Below are 26959 nucleotides of genomic sequence, written 5' to 3' on the forward strand. Positions count from 1 at the left end.
GATTTTAAACCAAATGTGTCATCAAACGTCATTCAAAGGTTTGAAGCCTTATCCATTACTTCAAATTTTCATTAGACATATTTCAAATGTTTGTTTTTTTTTCATTTTCAGCTGTTTTAATTCTTTCTCTTGTTCTTTTTAAAAAAAAAAAATATTGTATGTTTCATTTAGCTTTTTTATGTTCTCCTTTTGCACTATATAGGCTATGTAAACCACTTTGTGTTGCCCTGTTGCTTAATGTGCTATACAAATAAATTTGCCTCTAACTCATTCCTATCCCTTCTTGTATATTTGTGAGATCTTAATATTTTGTTGTATCACCTGTGTATGTCACTTTTATATCCTACTGCGTCCTGCTCGTGCCCGATATAAGCTTTTGCACAACTTGGATAATGAACGAATTGAGTTTTGACGAACTGGAGTTTGGAAATTCATATGCGGATGTAGGCCGTGAACGCATCGTGGGGGCTGGTTAGACTGGACAGGTGAGTTTCACCGCGGCAGGCATCTCAGGTCAGTTTTGCTTCCCGCTTATTATCCTAAAGTTAAACTGGAGATGGCACAGACTGATGTGAGATCAGTGTGAGAGTGTTAGAGAACAAAGCCAGTGTGACAGGATGTTGCACCTGTTTCACTGAGGAAAACACACGGAGAATTAACAGCAGGTAAGTCCGCGTCTCAATATCCAATAAATAAATGTGATTTACTGCTCTGTTCAGGACAGGATTGTAGATTTAGTACATATAAAAAACAACAACGAGAAGGCTTGTCGGCATCGTGTTATTCATTGTAAACTTAAAGCGCGCTTGTTTGATTCATTTCCTTGCTTTCTAATTTGAGCCAGTTAACCAAACCTGAGAGCTGTTTTCTTCTACTGCTACAACTGTGTCATCATGCTCTTTACAACTTCAGAGAATGTTATGACAGTAAAGTCGACATAGAGATGGTTAAAATAATGAGCTACATTCCATTTCCTGTCCTGTTTCCTGCCTATTTTTTTTATTATGATGTAGGTCAACCAACTAACAGAACAATGTGTTGTGACCACACATCACAGATTATGGTGTAATTGTGGACTTGCTTGTTTGAATGTAAGAAAGTGATAGGGGTCAAGTCATTCATTTCCAGACAAACTTGAAACAGACAAAATGAGAACACCTGGAGTTGTTCTGACAATTTTTCTACTTTGAGAAATATACATTTTTCAGGATGAATGTAGAACTCTACATAGGGAGACTGTCAGAAGTTATCTGTTCAAGTAAACTCCCTTTATTCATAGGAAGAACTATTCCCAGTAGTGGAGGAAGTAATGCAATACTTTACTTCAGTAAACATACAATACAATCATGTCAAAATAAGCCCACTCAATTCCAGTAACAGTACTGCATGTAAAATCCTCCTACAGTAAAAGTACTGCAGTATTATGAGTGATGTAGTATGCGGTATTACAGTAAAAGTAGTGATATATTATTATATATGACATCATTAGATTATTAATAGTGAAGCATCAGTGTTAGACCAGCATGTTACTGTTGTAGCTGCTGGAGGTGGAGCTAGTTTATACCACTTTATATACAGTTAGCTAGTTTACACTACTTTATATACAGTTAGCTAGTTTATATTACTTTATATACAGTTAGCTAGTTTATACTACTTTATATACAGTTAGCTAGTTTATACTACTTTATATACAGTTAGCTAGTTTACACTACTTTATATACAGTTAGCTAGTTTATATTACTTTATATACAGTTAGCTAGTTTATACTACTTTATATACAGTTAGCTAGTTTACACTACTTTATATACAGTTAGCTAGTTTATATTACTTTATATACAGTTAGCTAGTTTATACTACTTTATATACAGTTAGCTAGTTTATACTACTTTATATACAGTTAGCTAGTTTACACTACTTTATATACAGTTAGCTAGTTTATATTACTTTATATACAGTTAGCTAGTTTATACTACTTTATATACAGTTAGCTAGTTTATACTACTTTATATACAGTTAGCTAGTTTACACTACTTTATATACAGTTAGCTAGTTTATACTACTTTATATACAGTTAGCTAGTTTATACTACTTTATATACAGTTAGCTAGTTTACACTACTTAATATACAGTTAGCTAGTTTATACTACTTTATATACAGTTAGCTAGTTTATACTACTTTATATACAGTTAGCTAGTTTACACTACTTTATATACAGTTAGCTAGTTTATATTACTTTATATACAGTTAGCTAGTTTATACTACTTTATATACAGTTAGCTAGTTTACACTACTTTATATACAGTTAGCTAGTTTATATTACTTTATATACAGTTAGCTAGTTTATACTACTTTATATACAGTTAGCTAGTTTATACTACTTTATATACAGTTAGCTAGTTTACACTACTTTATATACAGTTAGCTAGTTTATATTACTTTATATACAGTTAGCTAGTTTATACTACTTTATATACAGTTAGCTAGTTTATACTACTTTATATACAGTTAGCTAGTTTACACTACTTTATATACAGTTAGCTAGTTTATACTACTTTATATACAGTTAGCTAGTTTATACTACTTTATATACAGTTAGCTAGTTTACACTACTTAATATACAGTTAGCTAGTTTATACTACTTTATATACAGTTAGCTAGTTTACACTACTTTATATACAGTTAGCTAGTTTAGTCCAATGGTTCCCAACCTAGGGGTGGGGGCCCTCCAAAGGGTCAGCAGATAAATGTGAGGGCTGGTGAAATGATTAATGGGAGAGGAAAGAAGAAAAACTAAGTTCTGATACACAAATGTATTTTCAGTTTTTGGACTTTTTCTCTAATCTTTGATTTTTGCTGAAATATTGGATCATTTGAACATTTATTGAAATGAAAGCATGTGAGAAGTTTAGAGGGAAAAATCACTATTTGGTGGAGCTGTTAACAACTCATAGACATCTGAAATGTGAGCCTGACTACACACTGCTTTTTGTAAGACGTCAAAAGACAAAAAGGTTGGAAACCACTGGTATTATCTTTAACAGTGTGTTGTATTTTAAATGATTGGATTGCTGTTGAATATCTGCCAAACTGAACAACAATAGGAAGTTTGTGAATGTGTGTTCACTGTGGCAGAGAATCTGTCATTTAACATTCTATCTGACTCAGGCTATGCTAACAGGATTTAGGTCCATGTTTTATCAAAGCTACAGAATTAAAACTCAAGTAATAAACTATAACTATCCTTCAAAACCACTGTATTCCACTGACAGCGGACTGTGTTTTAATCCTCAGTTTTTCTCTATAGAGAGCACTGACACCAGGTCCCCATGTCTTCAGGAGGAGGTGGTTTTGTCACCAGGTTCGACCGGGTGCGGGATATCCCACAATATGACCAGGTCCCTGTGGACTCCTTATTCTGGGACCAGAGGCTGCCTCCCCCTCCGCCGCCCATGCATGAAATAGTACCAGCCCTCAGCTTAGACCCCCTCCCCCCTCCTCCTCTACCTAACCAACCCGCTATCGGGCCTGAGTCCTTCTACCCTTCTGATGAAGATGAGCAGATGGAGGGCAACTGTGATGCCATGGACATTAAGCCTGTCCGTCGCTTCATTCCGGACTCTGTCAAGAACTTCTTCCGTGGCAACAGTGGTAACCGTGGCAGCAAGGGTTGGTCCATACCCGGTCCTCCATCTCTACCTGGAACCCATTCCTCTGCACCTTCATCTGTGAAGAGTGCCGCCTGCCACACCACAGCAGGGGTCCCTTGTTCACCCCCCCACTCTGCCCCTCCATCCCCTTCCCTCCCTGGCTCCTACCGGGACCCCTACAGTTCTCAGAAGGATGGGCTTATGCTGGGTGCAGACGCGTTCGAGTCTGCATCTGCTGTGCCTACCAACCTCTCAGCCCAAACCTACCAGGAGCGGGTGGAGGAGTACCACCAGCGCTATGCCTACATGAAGTCCTGGGCCGGCCTTCTGAGGATCTTGGGCTGTGTGCAACTGCTGCTGGGAGCAGCCGTGTTCGCCTGCGTTTGTGCCTATGTACACAAGGACAACGAGTGGTTCAATATGTATGGATACTCCCAGCCGCAGCTGTATGGTGGGCTTGGTGGGGGCGTAGGTGGATCTGGAAGTTACTACACCGGACCTAAGACACCTTTTGTCCTAGTAGTGGCTGGTCTCGCGTGGATAGTGACTGTAATCCTTGTAGTTCTTGGAATGACCTTATACTACAGAGCCATCCTTCTAGACTCTTCTTGGTGGCCGCTGACAGAGTGTGCAATCAACGTGGTCTTGGCAGTGCTCTATTTAGCAGCAGGGATAGTGTATGTGAGGGACACCAACCGTGGGGGGCTGTGCAACATACCGGTCTTCAGTAACGGACTAAACGCAGCCTTCTGTCGCACCGAGGCCGGCCAGACTGCAGCCATCATCTTCCTCTTCATCACCATGGTGCTCTACTTGATTAGCGCGGGAGTGTGTCTGAAGCTGTGGAGGCATGAAGCAGCAAGGATGAGGAAGGAGGAGCTGGCACAGGAGGTTTGAAATACACACACATACACACACTTTTCTCTATTTACAACTGTTGCAGGATATGAATGGAATGAAAAATGGACCTGTAGTAGCTTTCATTGCAAATAAGCTTAGAAAGAACATTGTATGTATTCCTGAAGCAGTCATTCTCTCATGTTGCTTTGACTTTTTGGGCCTCTATGTGATCTCAGCACCCCTTAAGTTACGTCGTAATTCAGTTACATAGTGTTCCAAAGACAATCGATAGGGGAAAAGTTTTCCAGTATTGACTTGTCTTAAAGGAACTTGATTTGTCTACAGTCTGGCTGAAATGATAAAATGTTTGTATGTCGGCAAAAACCAACATTGAATTATTTCTACAGGCTATAGACTGCTAATCCACCTGCCTGCCATAGCTAGCCCAGCAGAGCGGAGAACATAAGTGTTCAAATGTTGGATTGAAATCTTTGTTTCACTGATGGCTACCTTGTTATCACTGCAGGCTGAGAATAGACATGTGTTGGATTATGAAAATATCTCCTCACCTTTTTATTTTCCACCTAATTTTTGTGCAAGGAATGCTGTGACTGAGTGAAATACTGTATTGACTGCTGATATCACAAATAGGACTGGTAACCCCTTTCTATAAAACACTGCCTACTTGCAAACCTTTGTGACAGGTTGCATATGTAAGATTTTAGAATGGTTCAGTTGCTTCCCTTCTTGAACGGTTATATCAATAGTAAACGCCTGAAAAGGTATAATTATTCAGCATTTCATAAGAAAAAAGCATTAGGAAAAGTAAATATACTAAACACAAAGTCACTGATTGTTGATGGTATTATATATGCTGCTCAAAGACCAAGATGAGATTTGAGGCTTTAAAGGTAATATAAGAGAGGGACAGCTATTAGCTCTTACTGTTCATATTCTACACCCTCACAATATGTTCTGGGCAAGTTTTCACCCAGTCTAAGAATTCCTTCATAAAAAGTATTTATACCAAATGTTGAAGCACAGATGTGTTTAGAAAGCATCAATAGTTGATCTGACTGATCAATAAATGTGATTAAACCTTGATTCATGTTTCAGAGAGCAGAGAGAGTGTAGTTTTTAGCTTTTACACCAAAAACAGCTCCTATCACACAATATCATGTCCTATTTTACCTAAGACATGAAAATATAAAATAGCAATAATGTATTTTATAACTTTATGGAAGTGTGGGGTTTATTGTAGAACCATTAGAGCCATCAGTCTTCACTGCTACATCATAAAAAGAAATCCTCATAACTACTATCTTATTAAAACTATTAACTATTCATTTCACTAAAACACATTTGACCCAAAACAGCCTCAATGGACAAATATTTGTAGCACCTATACAAAAGTATAACATATCAAAATATTGTCATTATTGTGCATTTGGGGCCACTTTAAGAATGGAAATTTCATGAAATTTCAGATTAAAATACATTTGGGGTGTTTTCACAGCTGTCAAATGTCAAAATGGGTTAGGTTTCACCTGACCAGCATGTAAGGTTTAAAACCAAACAGTAAGAAGTCATAATCAGTTCTCTTCCAGAGTGGAAGCTCATGAGGAGGGTCTGGCACAGAGTGATGTAGTCTTTCATTTTGGTGCTAAGGAGAAGTTGAGCAGTTAGGACAATGAAGACCAATTCGTTACTTCAAAGATATCAAAGAAGCAGCCACTACAGGTCACTATAATGTGTTTGCATTGCATCTCTTGTCAGACATTTGTCAGCCATACATCTATTGTTGGTTGCTCTTTCACTCTTATGGACTTGAACACTGAAGGCATAACAGGCTGCCATTCATTGTGAATGGGACCTTGACACTAGACAAATAAACCTTTTCCAACCTGTGTCATTTGTCACATTCTGAATACTCTGTTTTTCACTCTCAGACTAACAGGTCAAACTTGATTCTAGAACAGTTTAATTAATGGATCATAATGATCATTTTGCATGTTGTCTCCCATTTTTAATGCATATTTTACACCATGTTCAAAAACATAACCAATTTGTTTTCCTACCATCCAGTCAGCTACTGGTTTCAGTTAACTTTAATATAAAGATCAAACTGAGGAGAGTTGAAAAGTGGTCTAGGGCATTCTATGGTTCATTGAATACATTGAATAAATTGTTTTTGATCACACTGTGAATAAAAATGAATCCCTCTCTATCTTCTCTTCCCATCACAATAATCCTAGATGAAAACTATTGGATCATCAGTGCCTCTGTCTGTAGTAAGTATAATGGATTGCATGTCAGATTTTGCATTAAATTCAGTGTACTTGAACTGAACACACAACTCTTCACATCTACTGCAGCTGGGTTCAGGCTCCAGGGCTTCAGAGCAGACACCTCTCCCCACCATGCAGCCAGACATCATGGACGCTCCGAACAGCACTGCAGGATATCCTCCGATATCGCTGGAGCCAGAGATCCTCCGAGGTCACATCCCAGCTGGACACATTCCCAAACCTGTTATCATAGCGGACTATGTGGCGTGAGTACTTGTCTTTAAAGTATTTTGATTATCAGGCGAGTACATGTCCGAGACAGCAGTAAAATGGGCTTCAGCATTTTGTTTGTACATCAGTACATTCTTGAAAGAAGCTAATTTAATCAGAATAATCACTCTTTGAGACAAATCAAATGGAAGCCACAAAATCGTTGTGTATAGGGTCCTTAAAAGAGAAGTCTAGTCATATTCTTGTGTTTACTTATTATAAATATCTCTAAAAAACAAACAAACAGCTAAACCAACAAAAAATCAACCCTAACACGTACCATGTGTGAAGCCTGATAAATCATCAGGGTTGCAGTAAATCAAAGAGCTCTTGCGTTGATTGGCTGTGAGCAAGTGCATACAAACAGTCATATTTTCTAGCTGTGGGTGCAAAAAGGATCGATTGCAGGTATCGTTTGACGGGAGACTTTTTGGTATTGATTTGTTTTGGTTGATACCTTAAAGGTATCAAGTACTAGTACCCAGCCCTAGTCAACTCAGTCCCATATGTCCTGCTGCCAGAATACTCACCAGAGCACCAAACATGGATTAATCCACCACTGAAAATAGTCCTGTTTGAATAACTTTTGCTTAAAACTGCCAGTGTCTTTATAAAAAAAAACTACATATTTGAGTGCTATTTAAAGACTTTTGAAAAAGAACCAATGGTTTGGGGCTGAGAGCCACAAATGGGGGATAGGAGTCAGACAGTTTTGAGAGACAGACTGAAATTCACTAACCATTCATGTCTGTGTAGAACAGAGTGATGGACATTTTCCGTCACATGCAAATGGACTCAATCTGAGGTGAGTTGAGTTTAATCTGGTTCAACTTTGATTTAGTATGTAAATGACAGTGAAAGAGGTGAATGACGGTAAAATGTTTGATAAAACACACCAATGGTTTCACACTATTCCACAGATCTACAGGTGGTTATGTGCCAAGAAATGCATCAATGCACCAGACTGTAAACTAGGGAACAGGGCCTTCAACAATAAATCAAACACTTTAAAAATCCACTTCTCCACTGTCACATTAGTAAGGAATGCATTTAACATGTTTGTTAGATCTCAAGTATACTCACAGTGTGATTTGGCGAGTAAATATTAAATGAAAGAGTGCGGTCTAGACCTGCTCTTTGTGAAAAGTGCCTTGAAATGACTTTAGTTGTGATTTAGCACTATATAAATAAAGATTGATTGATTAATATTTAATGTGAACATAACTTTTATTTCTTTACAAAAAAACACCACAATATATCTCTTTGATCAGGTTTTAAAGGCAGTTTACAACTACTCTTAGTCCTTACTTGGGAAACCCCAACAAACACAAATATCTGAAGCAAATGTAACGATAATTATGCCGGCATATGTTACTCTGGACTGAAGTGTGGGTTAGGGTTAGGGTTACCTATTCCATAAAGGACCATGTAGCTACAGGTTTTCATTCCAACCAAGCAGGAGCACATCAGGCTTCACTCATTTCATCAACAGACAGCTCTTATTGGGTTGGAACAAAAACCTGTAGGCATACTACCATAGATGAACTGACTCATGTTGTCACCCTTTGGACTGACTGCAAAGAGATAGAGGCATATTCAGCTGCATTGTGAACGTAGGCAGCAGCACAATAAACTGTTGTGTGTTTCGGCCCTGTTTCCACAGGAAGTACCCCAGCATCCGCTCAGACGAGGAGAGGGACCAGTACAAGGCTGTGTTCAACGATCAGTATGCTGAGTACAAAGAGCTGCATGCTGAGGTTCACGCCATGGCCAAGAAGTTTGAAGAGATGGATGAGATGATGCAGAACCTGCCCCCTCGACCTTCCAGCCAAATGGTACAACCCTGACTCTATTCCAGTCCAGTCCACACACACACACACACACACACACACACACACACACACACATTGAATACACATTGTATAAGTACGTCCCATAATTTGCTGATTTTCTTTCAGGAAAAGGAGCGGATCAATAGCATTTTGCAGGAATATCAGAGAAAGAAAGCTGTAAGTATCCATGATAAGATGTGTTTATGATCCATCAACTGTCACTCACTAAATGGCTGTTTCCATAGTATAATTCATTAATGTTCATTTATAAACCCTAAAATTCTGACATATATTCTATATGTCCCTTTTTAAAAAAAAGAAGTAATTTCATTAAAAAATGCAGCAATAATTTACCAAATCAATCAGAGCACAAGAAGCAAAGGGAATCATGGGAAACGTGGCCTTTATTTTTGGAAAATCTAGAACTTGCATAAGTATTCTCATGAGATAGACTGGAAACACTGTCACATGTGTAATGATATCAAGGTATTACATTAAGTTTTTTTTAGTTTACAGTCCACTCACATCTACACCATATTACACACCTAGATATATACAATACCACCTTTCCTTTCAAGTCTCAACACATTTTACATAGATACAAACATTCACTTGAATTCTCTGACTTCTCCCTGTGTAGTCCAATAGTACAGATAGGTGTACTTACAAATCTGAAATAGGTGCTACTGAGAAAATAAATATAAAAATCACATTAAGTTTTAATACAGAATATTAAACAAACTTTTTCAGCAAGTCATGATGTTATGTAAGATGTTTTGCTGATCCAGTATTCACTTGATCATTCCAAACACGTATTTAAAGTGAAACTAGACTCTTAACAGATCATACTGTCCCAGCTGCATCAACCAAAACCAGGTACCAATACCTGAGTGTCAGAGTTAAGGAAGGAATTCTCCATGTTGTTATCATAACCAATGACTCACACTGGAGAAACGTAACTGTATTGTCATCAACCGAGTGATGTCATCAGAGTTATCTTGTTTTAGATTTGGACAAAGCACAAATGACAAACTGGCCATGCACAGTTTTAAACATATGAGGCATGGTGGGGTCATGGAGCTGTACTCTGGACTAAAAGTTGGGATAATTTTACCCCAGCTGCTTCAATTTAGATTTTTCTAAATCCCTCAGTCCCCCACAAGTTGTATGGAGATGTAAATCGCTGGATTGCACCTTTAATTACTACATATGTACAGTAAGTGTGATGTTTTGACATGACTTCTACATAGCTTTTGTAAGAAGTTGAAGTGCCTCCACTACCCAAAATATTCTTCCCTCCTGGTTTGTTAATGTTTGTCCTGTTTGATGAAAATCATGTAAAGAAATGAACAGGACCCCACAAGTGTAAGTCCTTAATATTCCCTGGCTAGCCCTGTGAGGCTGTCCCTGATCTACAGGAATTCTGTAACGAGTAGAAAGGAAATAGATGAACTACAGCTAATTTATTGCCTCTATTTTTCTTTTTCTTGTCAGGACCCAGCATTTGTGGAGAAAAGGGAGAGATGTGACTACCTGAAAAACAAGCTCTCTCACATCAAACAGAAGATTCAGGAGTACAACAAGGTCATGGACTGGAATGATGGCGACTAAACTGCCATGAACACACTAAATGTGTCTACAGTACATAAAAGGAAACACACATATCTGCTACACAGAGCACAGATTATGTATTGTGATGGTGGGATCTTCCAGGGTCAGCAAGTTAGAAATGCAAACTACACAGTGAATGATAACTGTCAACATTGTTGTTTGTTGTACATACATCATTGTCACATAGAACCAGGTGGAAATGCAGCACTGTTGTTAAAAATGTCATCATGTCAGATAGAAACATCATGTTTTGAAAGTGAGCGTCTCTAAAAGCGTGTGTAGAGTGTTATCAGCTGTAACCTAACCAAAGGGCATCATGGGATTATTCATTATACTGTACATTATAGCATTTTCTGATATAGATGAGGTATACATTTTTACACATGTCAACTGTGTGTCCAATGTAGTATGTGTTTAGTCTAGCTTAGCACAAACACTCCTAGCGTAACTAGCCAGCTAGCTTCCAAGATGGTGCTCCATTCAACCCAATGAAAGTCGACCTCCCGCACATATGAATAGGATTAAAATAATTGACTGATGTAGCTTTCTGAGACCTTTTTGACTTTGACTTTTAATGGACCTAATAAATCAACTTCTAGAAATTAAAAGTCAAATGTATTCATCACTTTTAGCTATTTGTTTTGGAATGATCATGTGTGCAGCTTACCAACCCTTTTTTTATTTATATGTAACCAAGTTCCCTAAAATATCAGACTGTTCCTTTAACACCAGGTAGAAATGCGGACACACTGGCTGCTCAGATGAATCAACAGAGAATGTAAATGATGTAAATATTAATGTAGATTTAAGGTTGAGTTTGACATTGTTCAGATGGGATGTATATCTACATAGAGGCTACTTCCTGCTGCTGTAGATGGAGCTTTAGCTGTTTGTCATAATCCTTATTGTTTGATTCATTCATGTTCTTCTGTCCAATACTCTTCTGACTAACTGAGAATATTTACTTGCAGCTCTCAACAGTTGTTGCTTAGTCTTATTACTGAAATCTGTTGAATGTGTTTTTATTAGTAGTTTTAATCAGTCCTTTTGTAAACTCTTCTTTGTACATGATCATGTTTTATATTCTCATATTCATATTCTCTGTATCGTATTTGACAATGAATCACTTTTTTTATCTGCTTGGATTTTGCCTTCTTTGACTTCAATTATTAAGATGTTCCTTCTTTAGTTCTTATGTGGAGTTTAAGTGACTTCTGTTACATCAGCCTGTCACTGTTTCTGTCCAACAGCAGGGCTAATAAATGAGAGTAACTAATTACCCCAAAACAGTTCAATCAGAACAAAGTCATGTTACACTTAATTATATCTGATCCTGTTTGTTTTTTAAGTGAATTCTGTTTAGATTTTTTTTTACACAAACACATATTTTATATACAGTACATATAAACAACATAAGATATAATGAAAAGCAAAAAGGCGGGCTTAATCTATGCACCCTCCAGTGAAAGGGTTACATTCATCAAAGAACAAAGAGAAAACTAAGATGGTCAAAAGACAGATTAACATTTCACTAGATAACATTTACAGAAAAATAGAATCAGGATTATAAAGATAATCCATAAGGATAACATTGCAGCATTAGAAACAAGCCTTTTACAGCTTTCATACATTTGCAGGTGCTAAATTAAAAAAAAGAAAAAGGGATGGTTACACATTCGATATCACTGAACTTCTGTACTGTAGATTAGACCAAAATGTAACAGATGTGCAACAGATAGGATTAAGGGTGTCTTTCACTTTAATCATCAGAGACCTGTAATTTAATTCATTATGTTACCCAGTGCTTTTATTATTATACTTTCCCCCCTTGAGTATAAAGTATAAGTACATAGTCAAATGTATAGTTCACATGTGTGGTGTTCTATTGCTGTAACATTATTTTTTTCTATTTTTGAGGAAATAATTACAGCAACAATATTTTTCTGGAACATCAGTGTTTACAATAGCTGCATGAAATTAGTATTCAAAATAACCATTAAAGTAAACAGGTGAAATATTAAACTAATCAAAAATAATAAGCACCATAGAAGAACAATGCACAGGAAGTCTATGTGAGTTTGATACTTCAATATTGTTCATATTATTAATTGGATGTTGGAGATTTGCTGTGATGCATCAAAGAAGCTTCTTTACTGAATAGTTGTGGCTTCTCTCTGGGATGAATGATCAATCCTGTGAAACTGAATATTCTTTCAATCTAGAAAGTCCTGTCTGGACTGGACTGCATGCAGAGTTATAATTCTAGCTCTGTCACACTCATAAAATGGCTGTTGTTGTGTCTCTCAGGTAAACAGCCTGGAGGACTGCTTTTGTATTTTTTCAAAACTCTTCCCGGTGTCAGGTTTTGCAACACTGGAGGCGTTTTCCTGTTTCTTTACTGAGCAGTGAGACTGGATCAGCATGACAGCCTTTCAGCCTCAGGTTACATTTCATTAGTGGCTTTACTTTAACAGTCATTTCAAAAGATTTTCTTCTTGCTGCTCCTTGTCGGTCATGGAAAATGATTCAGATGATAGTTGTGTTTTTTTTTCTTCTTTGTTGCTTGTTTGTTTGTATGATTTGAAAATTGCCATGATCAGAACAAATAAATACATAAATAAAAAATAATCTAAGTTTAACTTAAACTACTGCATCGCCAATGTTTCTTTTGTAAAAATAATTCACATTTTATAAATACATTTTATATATACTCATAAAATTAGTACAAAATTGTTAATGATTTTAAAACATTGATTAGTTGAATATGGAAGATACTGAAATGATTAAGACGCTGCCATGTAACTAAAGTTAATACAAACACTGCAATTTACAATTTTGCCTATTCAAATGTAGTGAAACCCTGCTGACACACAAACATGGCTTCAGCTTTTCCTGCGGGGAGGGGACAGGTTAGTCCTGTAATACCTGGGGAGGAAACCACGTGACGAGCGCACACACACACACACACACACACACACACACACACACACACACACCTGTGGGCGTCTCTTTGTACTCTCACGAGCACGCGCGTCACTGCAAAGGTGCAATCGCGCGCCTCTGGTGTGTGTTGTTGGCGTCCATCACCTGAGCGTCAGTACAGCCTTCTCCGTGTGGATCAGACGGTTCAGCAATCTAGGTTGGTCAACTTAAACATTTATAAGCTGATGTTTCATGTTATAAGAAAAAACTACTTGTTATTTTCTGCTGAGCTTTAACGCGTTTATGTTTTTCATTGTGTTATTGTTAAAAAATCGTGGCTTAAAAGTAATATTGGTGATTTAATTAACACTACGTCATTAAACAACCGTTTGCCTGTACTGTATTTGAGAATGTGAGAATGTTTAGTCCCAGTAAATACTACTTGACTTATTATAGGGCTTTAGTCAAAATATAGCAGTCAGCATGCAGTATATACAAGTCAGTTTCACCCAGTTGTTTGACTCTCAGCTGCTTGTGAAGTGTGTGTGTGTGTGTGTGTGTGTGTGTGTGTGTCAGTAGTGTATGTGCCAGCAGCAGATCTCCTCCCACCTACTGTCTTCTTTGTTTCACCACAAACAAACCTGGAGACCAAGCAGTAGGCCTGTTTGACTAGCCTCTCCAGAAACTGTTCAAAGATTTGTTTTCACTGACGAGATATCAATCATGTTGTGATGCTTGACTTACTATACCGCTCACTACCTCTCACTACCTCTCACTACCTCTCACTACCGCTCACTACCTCTCACTACCTCTCACTACCGCTCACTACCTCTCACTACCTCTCACAAACAAATAGAACAGTAACATTAACACAAGGGCTTTTACATTGTGAATGTTTTCCGTAGCCTCCAGGCAGCCGCCGGTTATCATTAATATCTGTAGGAACACGTTGGTACTGACAGAAATGCTTTTATTGGTATGAAAGCTGGTATCAAATAGTTTTATTTAATTATTCTTTAATAAGAAATGTACTGATTTCATTTACATTTACAATTCATACGATGAATGACAATTTAATGTAGGTTTGGCTGCTTGTTTTTGTACATTTTAACATTTTAGAAGTTTGGCTTTTTTGTCGAATGGAAACAAATTTTTCATCAGAAAAACATGTTTCGCTATATTTCTCAAAAACAAGACATGAATAAATGATGGCTTTAGTGTATGGCCCAACCAATATATCAATTAGCCAATATTGTTGGCCAATATTGGCATATCACAGATAGACCTTTTACTTAATTCAAGTTTTATTTATATATATATATATATATATATATGTGTGTGTGTGTGTGTGTGTGTTTTTGTTCTGTGTTTTTATTCATAGCTGATTCTAATTATTAAATTCCTACTGTTTCAGTGCACTGATGGCATTTTATACAATAAAGTTTATTGCTCAATTGTAAACTATCAATATCCATCACAAGTGTTTGATTTGAGGGATCATAACATTATCGCCCAATTATATATTGGATATTTTTTCCTTCCTAATATTGGTGTTGGCATCAGCCCCTAAAATCCAGTATTGGCTGAGTATTGAATATTTTTACCCAGTCCATCTCAGTATTCTATAGTGATATGAAGGAGCAGATTTATTGGCAAATTCTGCATTACTGTAACTTTGCTTCCATTAATGACAGACATGATGATCATTGTGGTTTCTACTTATTCAAGCAATTCTCAAACTGTATGGAAATGAATGTAAGGTTTTGGCTGCCTGGCTCAAATATAGCCCCTGCTTGTTCTAAAAGTCTGAATTTAATTGTGAAAGTTGGCAAAAAATCTGATGCCACTGAATGAGGTTTGGTTGATAAATAACAAAAGATGAAAGACTTCATTGTGTAATGTTTTTTGTAAAATCATTGCTTGTGTGTTTTTGTGGCAGGTGGACTTCCAGTTGGATTTCAGCATGCCGAGCAATAAACAGAGATCCCATCACCATTCTAATGGCAGCAAACCGTAAGTGAAACTATATCGACTGTGTCCCTCAGTACTGCACCTGCATTCCTGATGTAGTTGTCAGCTTGATTATAAAGGTGTCTTTCACATCACTAGGTTTCATTCTCTCTGCTCAGCTGCCGTGTGTGTGTGTGTGTGTGTGTGTGTGTGTGTGTGTGTGTGTGTGTGTGTGTGTGTGTGTGTGTGTGTGTGTGTGTGTGTGTGTGTGTGTGTGTGTGTGTGTGTGTGTGTGTGTGTGTGTGTGTGTGTGTGTGTGTGTGTGTGTGTGTGTGTGTGTGTGTGTACATGCTGTGCTGATCTCATTTGCTGGTTCCTTCAAGTAACAATAAAAAAGCCAAACTTTACAGACAAACCAATACTGTGTTGTCTTACTAATGCAAAGCCATTCCAATTCAGACCTGGGTTTCAGGGGAGGCATCGCATTCCCTACCTGCAGATACAGTGCATTCACCAAGCTCCATTTTTTCACATTTTTTATGTTGCAGCCTACACTAATATGAATTTACATTCAAAACAAAGAAAACAGAATTGTCGAACTTTTTGCTCATGTATTTAAAAGGAGAAACTGAAACATCACATAAATATTCATATTTGCTATAGGGTTGCAAAATTCCGGGAATTTTCAAACTTGGAAACTTTCCATGGGAATTAACGGGAATTAATGGGAATTAACGGGAATTAATGGGAATAAACCAGGAATTTACTAAACTGAAGGTATGTTCTTATTAGGGAACTTAAATATAGTTGTGTAAAATAATATTTTAGCATAATCCTGGATAAAACTACCAGATATCATGCAGTACAGTTGAATATCTATGCTATCACATGCTCACATAGCACACTGTTTACTGCAGGGCTACTGAGACCACGCCCCCTACATGCACTGTGCATACTGAGACCACGCCCCCTACACGTACTGTGCATATGGAGGCCACGCCCCCTACATGCACTGTGCATACTGAGGCCACGCCCCTACATGCACTGTGCATACGGAGGCCACGCCCCTACATGCACTGTGCATACGGAGACCACGCCCCTACATGCACTGTGCATTCCTCCATCACATGCACAGATGAGTTCTACAATCCTAGACCACACTTTTGAGCTCAGAGCACACAACTTGAAGCCAGACTTTTGAGCCCGTGGTTTTGATGACATTATATGGTAATATATATTTAGGGATATTTTTATGAGTAAGTGCTATATTTAGCCTCATGGTGGAAAAAATAAAACTGGTCAAAACCAAATAAACCACAATTTATACAGTAAATATCACTTTAACAGACAGGAGTGGAACTTTGATGTTACTAGTTATATCATTTGCACCTAAGTAAATAACAATAACTAATAGTTTTAAAAACATCTTGTATATTTTGGATTTTATGAGTTGTATCTCCACCAGGATACATTGGAAACCCCCCCCCCCCCTCAGGGATGTGTAGCTTCACAGACACATTGTTGTATTTTTTCAGAGTTGTGTGTGAAACCATTAAGAATAATAACATTTAGTTGTTTTTTTATATTAAATTATAAATAATTTTATAATTTAATATAACTTCAACAGCTCAGGCACATCAAGCGACATTGTTTGTGCACCTTTTTTCATCATCAACTTAAAATAATGTTTTTTAATGAACGGGTGGACTTTTTTTATCCAATTAATCAATCAAATGATACCTTTCCACTAAATTACCCTCAGTTGCCATAAATTCCCATAATTCCCATTTATTTCCATAATTCCCATGGAAAGTTTCCAATTTGGAATATTTCCAAAATTCCCCAGCTTAACTTCCCATGGAAATTTACTGGAAACTTTTCGGAAATTTACCGGAAATTTTCCACCCCTTTGCAACCCTAATGGCAGCTGTCCCTTAGTCTCTGCTGCTGCAAAACATCCACAACACGATGCTTCCAGTCTGAGGCCCTGAGGTTTCCATGAAGGACGTTGAGCTTTCTCTCGACCCTGAGCTTCATCTGCCGACCGCACAATGACCCTCAGCACACAGCCAAGACAATGCAGGACTAGTTTAGTGAGTGGTCCAGCCAGAGCTCTTACTTGAAACCAAACATCCATCTCTGGAGAGACCTGAAGAGGACTGTCCAAAAACTTCCCCTGTCCAACATGTCAGAGCTTTGAGACAATCCACAGAGAAGAATGACAGAAGAAGACTTGAGGCTGTAATCGCTGCCAAAGGTGCTTCAACTAAAGGGTCTAAATACTTAGTGAATGAGATATTTAACTTTTTTATATGTAATAAGTTAGCAAAAATGTCCAAAATCCTGATTTTTACTCATGATGGGGTGTTGAGTATATTGTGCATAAGGGTATTTTAGCATAAGGCTGTAACATAAAAAAAAGTGAAGAAAGTGAAAGGGTCTGAATTTGAACTTTCTGAATGCACTGTATGCTTTTCCACTTGTTTATTGACTGAGCTGATTGTTTGTTTCACTTTTTCATTTTTTACCACACATACTGAGAGCTACAAACATTCACAGTCTGACATTTTGGAAAACATGGTTTAGGCAAACACGATCAATCATTAAATCTTTGTGAGTCTACACAGAAATATGGTAAATAATCTGCTTAAACATTTTCTGACAAATTTATTGTGAAGTTTCTTGCCAGCCTAATATCTCTATTTGGGAACATACACAATGAAGGGAATACATTTAAAAAAAAAAGCCATTATGAGACCAGGCTTGTCATATGACAGCTACATTTTATATTCTCCTATATTTAAAACCCTTATGTTGCAGACACACAGTATATTTTGATCGATGACAGGTCGCATGATCTTCTTGTGGAACATCATTGTGTATTACAGAACCACCTCCCATAGTGCTGTTTGGAACAATGAGTGTAGTTATTTAGGAGCAATGGTAACGATTACCTATCTTCCTCTGGAATATTACTCTCGACTTGTGTATTTAACAAGAGTGTACAAATAGAATTGAATAATTAGGCTTGGAGCTTGGCTCAGTGACTCCTGCCCTCACTGAGATTGCCAGGATTTTTAGCTCTGCCACACTCTGTCAGTAAACCCAGGGTATTCTGAAATTGGTGGCCAAGATGTCATGTGAAAACAAGACCACTTTTATTAGACCCCATATTTTAGCTTGTGACTGATGTGGTTGAGCAGTACTCCAGGGACTGAAAAGACATATCAATAAAGTTTGGGCGTAATAAGTAAGAAGTTAGTTTAGCTTCATGTCAGTTTTGTCTAGAATCACGTGCGTAGTTGTGTTCCAGTTCTTTTAAATCCAACTTATTATAATATGTACAACATGTGAAACAGCAGGTTGTAGATCTTCTGTTACACATAACATTGACCTCAGCTTTCCTTTTCTGTTGCAGCCACAGTGGCAGACACAGGCACAGTGAGCCCATGTCCAACCCAGCCTATTCCTACTACCCTGATGATAGGATGATTCACTTCTATCGTTGGACATCATCACCGGGTGTGATGAAGATAATGTGTATCATCATCATCGTCATGTGCGTGGCTGTGTTTGCCTGCGTGGCCTCCACACTGGCCTGGGACTACGATATGAGCCTCATGGGTCTGGGCGGTAGTAGCATGTTGCCAGGTTATGGTGGCGGCTCCTATGGTGGCTCCTATGGTGGCTCATATGGTGGTGCCTATGGCAGCTCCTACGGAGGTGGTGTTGCCGGTGGTTCCTACGGTGGAAACACCAGAATGGATCCCAAAGCTGGCAAAGGCTTCATCATCGCCATGGCTGCCATTACCTTCATAGCTGTGCTCGTCATTTTTGTGTTGGTTATATCGAGGCAAAAAACCGCCCGCTCACCGAAGTTCTACCTAGCAACCATCATCATCTGTGCTATCTTAGCATTCCTTATGATCATTGCCACCATTGTGTACCTAGTGGCGGTGAACCCAACAGCCCAGTCCACAGGGTCTGTCTACTACAGCCAGGTGGTCCAGCTTTGTGCCCAGTACCAGAACCAGAACCAGGCCCAGGGCATCTTCCTCAACCAGTACCTCTACCATTACTGTGTGGTGGAGCCCCAAGAGGTAAAATAAGTTTATTCTTCATCGTGGTGTCTGGGTTATAGTGGGGCAGAGTGTATTGTATGTCATATTTTCTTACAGGAAGCCACTGATGTGTGTATACAGATATCAAAGATAGATCATTATTATTATTCAGGTTAATTCTTATAGTAACAGTAATTGATTAATAATTTTGAGTAATTGTGATTAGTAAAAACATCTGTCCAAAAAAACCCCAAAACAGTTTAAGGGAATTGAGTGGTGCAAAGAATATCAAATACTACAAAATGTTGTTCATTTTCTATGTTTATGAATTTTAAAGTCATATTTTATGTTACGTGAGTGTATGTTACCAAAATTCTGCCTATAGGATAAGAATATTTCTCCCTTTCTGAATGCCAAATCAGCTTGTTCTCAGTTCTATATCAACTTGTTCTAGAGATACTGTATACTGTTGCTGCAGTCAGGCTTTATTTAGTCTTTTTTTTTCAAGATTTTCGTTTCTTGAAAATTCCTGAAACAAGAAAAACTGCACTGGAAGCCAAAACAAAACACTGTAACGTTTAAACATATCTACTTGATTTGACTCATTTGGACTCTGAAGCTTCATATTAGCTTCAGATCAACTTTTAAATCCATGTTTACACAGAAGGAGGACTGTGGATTTAGTCCTCCATCACTTCCATTGTAAGTGGATTATGAAGGGATCTAATGGTCAGTATGAACAGGGGGAATGAAAAACAGGCTTCAGTGCTTATATGGGCTCCTGACAGACTTGCAAAATTGTGAACTTGTTCTTCAACCAAATGCAATTCATTTGCATTTTTTATTTCATTTTTTAAACTTGAATGCTTTAACATAGTCCTGTGTGGAGCTGATGGAGCTATCCTGTGACTTAGTATTGAGTTTGAGTCTTGTGTTAGCTGCACTTTCAGACTTACATTGTCATGTACTATCCATGTTAGTGGATGTTACTTCAAGCAGCTTATGTTGAGTCTTCTGACTGCAGGCTATAGCTATTGTCCTGGGCTTCCTGGTGTTTGTAGCCCTCATCATCCTGCTGGTGTTTGCAGTCAAGACTCGCTCCACTATCAGGCGCTGGGGCAGAGACCGCGTTCTGTGGGAAGAAGTGAAGACCCTCAATGATGTTACAAACAACAGTGTCGGAGAATGGGTGAGTGTGTGTGTGTGTGTGTGTGTTCGTGTTTGTATTTGTATGACAGCACATGATGTGTTTAACTAAACTAACTACAGCACTATTAACTAAATATACAACACCTGTATTCACCAACATATGACACTGATTAAACTAAACACATCAGGTTCATTTAACAAATTCTAGTCAGTGTTTTTTTACGTATTTAGCTCAGTTATACATAATACATTAAAAGTGTAATACTGTTATAATTGTAAGCATGTACCTTCTATCAATCTGCATAATACCTGCTTAAATGAATCAGCTAGTAGAAACCCATCCTGTGCAGCATTGCACATAACTCCAGAACTTTATTTAAAATTCTAGTTGAGATCATATCATCATATGAAAAAAACCCCAAATACAGTATGTAGGGCTTAATTTTGGGAAATGTGTCCAAATTAATGCAAAAGACATCCAGAAAATTCTGCAATCATGGGTTTGAATATTTCACTCAGTGACGAAACTTTAATGAAGACATCAAACAATGATGCACATTATATGTGATACTGTCCCATAAAGTCGGATAAGAGATTATTTTAAAACCCTTAAAGCTACTTATGAGGACAGAAAGGGGAAACATGGATGATTAGAGGTTAATCTTAATTTCTTTTCAATCCATTACTGTTGTCTTTTTACAGTGTGGACATGTAAAATATAGGGAGAAAATTTTGTATTAAAAAAAAAAAAAGTTTTTTGTTCAGACAAACATGTTGTGAAGTAATATGTTACTTTAAAAATATAAATAAGTTTGTGTAATTAATAACAAGATTTTCATACAGCTTTTCAAGAAGCTTTCATACAGCCTTGAAATACACGTATGAATTCCCAAGGCCATATGTAAGCTACATAGGAAAATATTCTACTTCAAGGAAGCAAGGAGCACAGTGAGAGTAGATACTCAGTGGCACATTCCTTAAGAAAATTAGGAATGACACAGTGTTTGTGAGGATAGATGAGAAGTGGTGTGTGGGTGGGTGTGTGTGTGTGTGTGTATGTGTGTGTGTGTGTGTGTGTGTGTGTGTATGTATGTCAGGTGAGATGTAGAGCAGGAAAGGACAGTTTCATTTGTAGTTTCTGGGTGTGGCCTGTTTGCCATTCTTAGTTCCAGCATGTTGTCCTGTGATGTAAATAAATAAAATTGTATCCAACAACAGTTAGAATGAACAACATATAGATCAATCTTTGAAATCATCTTGAGTGAATGTACCCAACAATCTTAATATGAATCCAACTGGAAAAAATGACACAGTGCCTTTATATTTCCACCAATGACATTTCCATAGTTTATGTTCTGAGGACAGTGCTAACTTGAAACTAAAGTGTTAACCTTAAAACTATTTCCATACCAGCATAGTTGTCATTCTAGGTGTGTGAACCTTCCTGTTGATGTTCGTGATGGTATCAGTAGTATTATGGCATGCAGGGAGAAGCTGTGGAACCGGTTGATCCTGGTGAACGGTGCACAAAACCAGAGTGTTTATCATATGGAGAGAAGAGCTTGCTGTAGTATAAAGTAGGAAGAGTATAAGAGGAGCCTCAGGAAAAATGTAGTGAAACCTCAGGCATTGTGTAGGACAAAATGCTGGAAAATATTGTTATTGTTAATGGGCGAAATCTAGAAGAACAAATTTTAAAAATCCTATGAAAACAAGACAAGTGCGTGTATGCAAATTATATTTATCAGTAAAATTGGTTTAGTGCCCCTTTAAGAAATAATGTTTTTAATTCAGAGCCTCAGATTTCTTTCTACAGTATTTTTGTTCAGTCAAAACTGAAAACTTGTGTAAACTGTTTGACTTTGTGTCTCGCCCCAGGTGAAAAATGTGTCAGGTGACCCAGAAGTGCCTCTCAATGACTATAATGATAAAGTTGGAGGCTCCAGGGACTACCTGGACCGGCTGGACTACAACAGGCCTCTTTACCTACCAGGGTAAGCCATGTATTCTATACAGTACAGCCTCACAAGGGTCTGTCATTGTGTTTTTAAAGACTTTTTTTTGGTTTAAAATGAGCCCGATCTTGTGTTTTAGGTAGGCTATACTGAACTGAATTAAACCAGAGTGAACTAAGAAGTATATTTTTATGAGAATATTAACAGCCTCAGATTAAAAAGTCAGCATTTAAACCACATTGTCATTGTTTGATTTAAGAATCACTGCACTGGAGAGCTATTGCAACAAAGACATATTTCTAATATGAAGTTTAGAAAATAGCCAGTTTACCTGCGTCACATCCATATAAATATTGACAGAAACTAGGTGACAATGGTAGCTCAAAGTGTGAAGAGCATATGAGTTGACATTCGCATGTGTATTACCTGACAACTTCAAGAAGGACAGAGAATCCACCTGTAAGAGGAAACAAGGCTGCTCTGACCCCATGTGGCTGAAACAAGTCATTACATGTCAAAACAACTGCTGGAAAGAATGAACAAAGGTTTCTGTCTCACTTAGAGTTTGAAGTTAATTCAGGAGCTTGGTACTAGTTAATTCAGTACCAATCCAAAGTTTGGACACACTTTCCCACTCACTTTAATTTTGACTATCATTGGTCATGTATATTATGGTATTTTTAACACTACTAATGCAGCCTGCTAGCTTTGTAATAGAAATGCCATACTACTGTTTCCCTGGATATGGATTAAAGGGCAGTTTAGGTCAGTTCATCAGGACTAGATTTGATGACTTTGCTTTTCACTGTTTATTATTGTGCTGTTATATGTTTTAATATTGACCTACTGAAGGGACTGCAGATATAAATGAGCAACAAGCTAACTGTGGTATAGTACATCAGATGTTTATGTTTAACACTCTACATGTTCCCAATAAACAATTGACTACTAAACTAGTCATACACATTTCTGGGTTTTTACTGTGAATCCAGTTTACTGAGTTGCAGAGGTGTTCACAAGTCATTTTTTGCAAGTCCAAGTCAAGTCTCAAGTCTTTGAGTGAGAGTCCAAGTCAAGTCTCAAGTCTCTGGTTAAGAGTCCAAGTCAAGTTTCAAGTCTCTCGCAAACACTAAATCAAATTCTATAAGCTGTAAAATCCTCTATATAAGACAGTATTGATGATTGTTTCATTAGAATCTACAGCAATGTGATGTGGAACAAATAATTCAATTTCATAACTGTATTTTTCTTTAACAAGAGTTTTTTTTAACAATGCTGTAAAATACAATAAAAGAAATATATCGCACCAACAATGTATTTTGACAGGCACGCAGCACACAATATTTTGCATTTTAACAATAAATGAAGAAACACACCCACAATGGTGCAAGTCAATTATGAGTTGTACTCATTTGACTGACTAACTTAAAAATGAAAAACTGGTTCTTTAAAACCTCTTTCACATTCCTGAAAAAAAAACAAACAAATATTTTCCTTAACAAGAAATAACTGTGTCTTAGTAATGTTGTAATTGATAACACACACTGCTGTCCGTTTGTTGGCTGACTGCGTGAAGGCATTGTAGCCAAATGTAACGATCCAAGGGACTCCTGTTGGGCTTCTTTCACTCGCCATTGTCTTGAAATCAGAGAGTTTCTAATACAGTATATAGTAGTAGACGGGCTCTGCTCGAAATTCGCGCGTACACACGGCGCGTGCGTGATGTTGGTGTTTACTGTCATCCTCAGTAACAGCCAGAGATCACTTCCCAAATGCAAACAGAGAGGACGAATGACAGATAATAAATAATGAGAATATAAATGATAACATGAAAATAATGGTCATTTGCGAGTCTCCAGCCTCGAGTCCGAGTCAAGTCTGAAGTCTTTTGAGGTCGAGTCCGAGTCGAGTCTGAAGTCAATGTGTAGTGCGACTTAAGTGCGACTCGAGTACGAGTCGCAAGTCCGAGTCACCAGCTCTGCTGAGTTGGGACCAGCCCCACTCACTTACTACTTACTTACTTAAATAATTCCTGATTGTTGAAAAACACAGTTTGGTATATGGGTTGAATGCTCTTGAAAGAAATGCTTGTCCAACTCAGTATGTATCTCTGAATATTTCAAATGATAGTCAAATTGTCTCAGTTTATCAATCTGATTTTTTTTAATGTTTAGTAATCTGTATTAACAGTCCAGCTAAAATATGCAAGACATTCCCATTCAAGCTGAATTGAAATCAGACTCTTTGCCAGTAAAAATGAGTGTACATTAATAGTGAATGTTAATTGTTTTTATATGTAGTTTTTTTTAGTGCTGTGTTTATTAAAACAAACACAACATATAACATCCCCACATAACAGTCTCAGCAATAAGGAAAGAAAAAAAAATCTAAACAAAAAGAAGAATTAAGAGTGTATCCACATCATTTAAAAATAAGTATTCACAAAATACTCCAATTAACCATATAAGCACTAATATATATACAATAAATACACATATGTACACCCATACCTACACTTACTTACACACATTTATACATATACATACATTCAAATATGTATGAATTCAGCATTTAAAAGGGTTAGGGTTAAACAAAAAAACAAATAGAATAAACTTTAAAAATAAATAATAAGAGGAAAAATAAACTAACTATTATTATTATTATTATTATTATTATTATTATCATTATTATTATTATAGTCCAGTTACATATAAGTTGCAGTAAAGGTGTCCACATCCCATAGAACTCTTCAGCGTTGCCTTTTATTATGTATGTTAGTTATTCTAATGCCAGAGTGCAGAATGTCTATATATTTAGTTAATACTTTTAAATGTATGAATTATAGTTACACCTGTTTTATAATGAATATTAACAATGAAATGATTAAGCTGAGTGGCTGACAGATCAGACTGGTTGTACTGGGCTTCCAGCTGTCAATGTGTGTAACTGTGTGAGCATGAACAGAGTATTCCTGGAAAGAAAGCATCACCCTCAGCAAAAAGAATACTGGATAAGCTGCTACAAAAATGTGTGAATCTATTTGCAGAGACTCAGAAATCAGCAGCTCTGTGAGTGTCCTGAAGCCCAGAATGAATGGTTATGACACTGGTGCAGAGTCTGGAGATGACCTGGAGGAGGAGGACTTCAGCACGTGAGTAGATGTGAAGAGATGTTAATCAGTGATTGGTAATAATTAGAATGATAATGAGCGATGTTAATTTCATTCTGTTCTCCTCTGCAGTTTGTTTCCTTCTGTTGTGGATGAGCAGGAACGTCTGAATTACAAACGGGAGTTTGACCGTGACCACCAGGAGTACAAGGGCCTGCAGGCTGAGCTGGACAGCATAAACCAGGACCTGACTGACCTGGACAAAGAGCTGGATCGACTCACTGAGGGCAGTCCACAGTTCCTGGTGAGTATGGGTCTTTTGAAGTGAGTAGAATGAGACAGATAGAGGAGAGTTACAGTCAGGAATTTCTGTGAGTCATGAGAACATTGGCCTAAACTTAACCTCTGTCAGAAACATGATGTACAGTACCAGTCAAAGGTTTGGATACACTTTCTCATTGATGTGAATGGGAAAGTGTGTCTGGTACCGTATATATTTACCTTTGTCATTAGGATAAGTTAAGGTGAACACTACTTTCAGTTTAGACCGACGTTTCTCAAAGGATGTTTTAGGACCATGCCTACAGTATGTGTTTAATTTATATAATTTAGTGAATTGGGAATTTCCCCAATGTTACAGACAATGTGATGACAAAGTGTGCCATAATCAAATTCCAACATCACACCTTTTTTATTGCAGACATTGAATGTTTTCTTTCATAGTTTTTTTGTGTGTGGAACTTTTAATGGTGTTAGAAGCTGAAAAGGTTGAGAAATCTTTATTTAGGACATGACAGGTTACCACTGATGCTTCTCTCTGAATGGTCACTTTACATCACTGACCTCTGTGTCTCTAACCTCAGGATGCCATAGATGACTACAACAGACTAAAGAATCTCAAGAAGGTAAGGCATAGACAGAGCCATACAGAAACACATCAAAGGTTATATGAATATAATCTAATAGTTTGAACTTTCTTGTTTAGTCCCCAGACTACCAGATTAAGAAGAGGCGATGTAAATATCTGAGGTCCAAACTGTCGCACATCAAGAGGAAGATCAGCGAATACGACCGCCGGCCCTGAACCGACTCTTACCCCTCTCATGAAGGGCAAGAAGACAAATTGGCACCACTGTGTTTTAACTAATCACAAGCCTGTTACTTTTATCAATCCAATCAACTGAGAGGTTTTTCTAGATGAGAAGTGCTGAAGAATATATATATATATATATATATATATATATATATATATATATATATATATATATATATTTTTTTTTTAACTATAATCTGATAAATTCTTCAACCTCTGTGAGTTTCATGA

The 26959-nt window shown here is 37.5% G+C and overlaps 1 protein-coding gene across 1 annotated transcript; it reads left to right on the forward strand.

Moving 5' to 3' along the window:
• Positions 1-3327: 3327 nt before the first annotated feature.
• On the forward strand, positions 3328-26719 carry LOC128365006 (MARVEL domain-containing protein 2-like). Its single transcript, XM_053325621.1, has 14 exons — positions 3328-4539; positions 6864-7042; positions 8710-8881; positions 9005-9055; positions 10373-10481; positions 14317-14363; positions 15351-15424; positions 18780-19461; positions 20447-20611; positions 22450-22565; positions 25573-25677; positions 25768-25939; positions 26499-26540; positions 26621-26719. The coding sequence occupies exons 1-14, from the start codon at positions 3328-3330 to the stop codon at positions 26717-26719; spliced, it is 3225 nt and encodes a 1074-aa protein (XP_053181596.1).
• The last annotated feature ends 240 nt before the right edge of the window (positions 26720-26959 follow it).

The sequence above is a fragment of the Scomber japonicus genome, chromosome 9, assembly GCF_027409825.1.
Source record: "Scomber japonicus isolate fScoJap1 chromosome 9, fScoJap1.pri, whole genome shotgun sequence".
Lineage (NCBI taxonomy): Eukaryota > Metazoa > Chordata > Actinopteri > Scombriformes > Scombridae > Scomber > Scomber japonicus.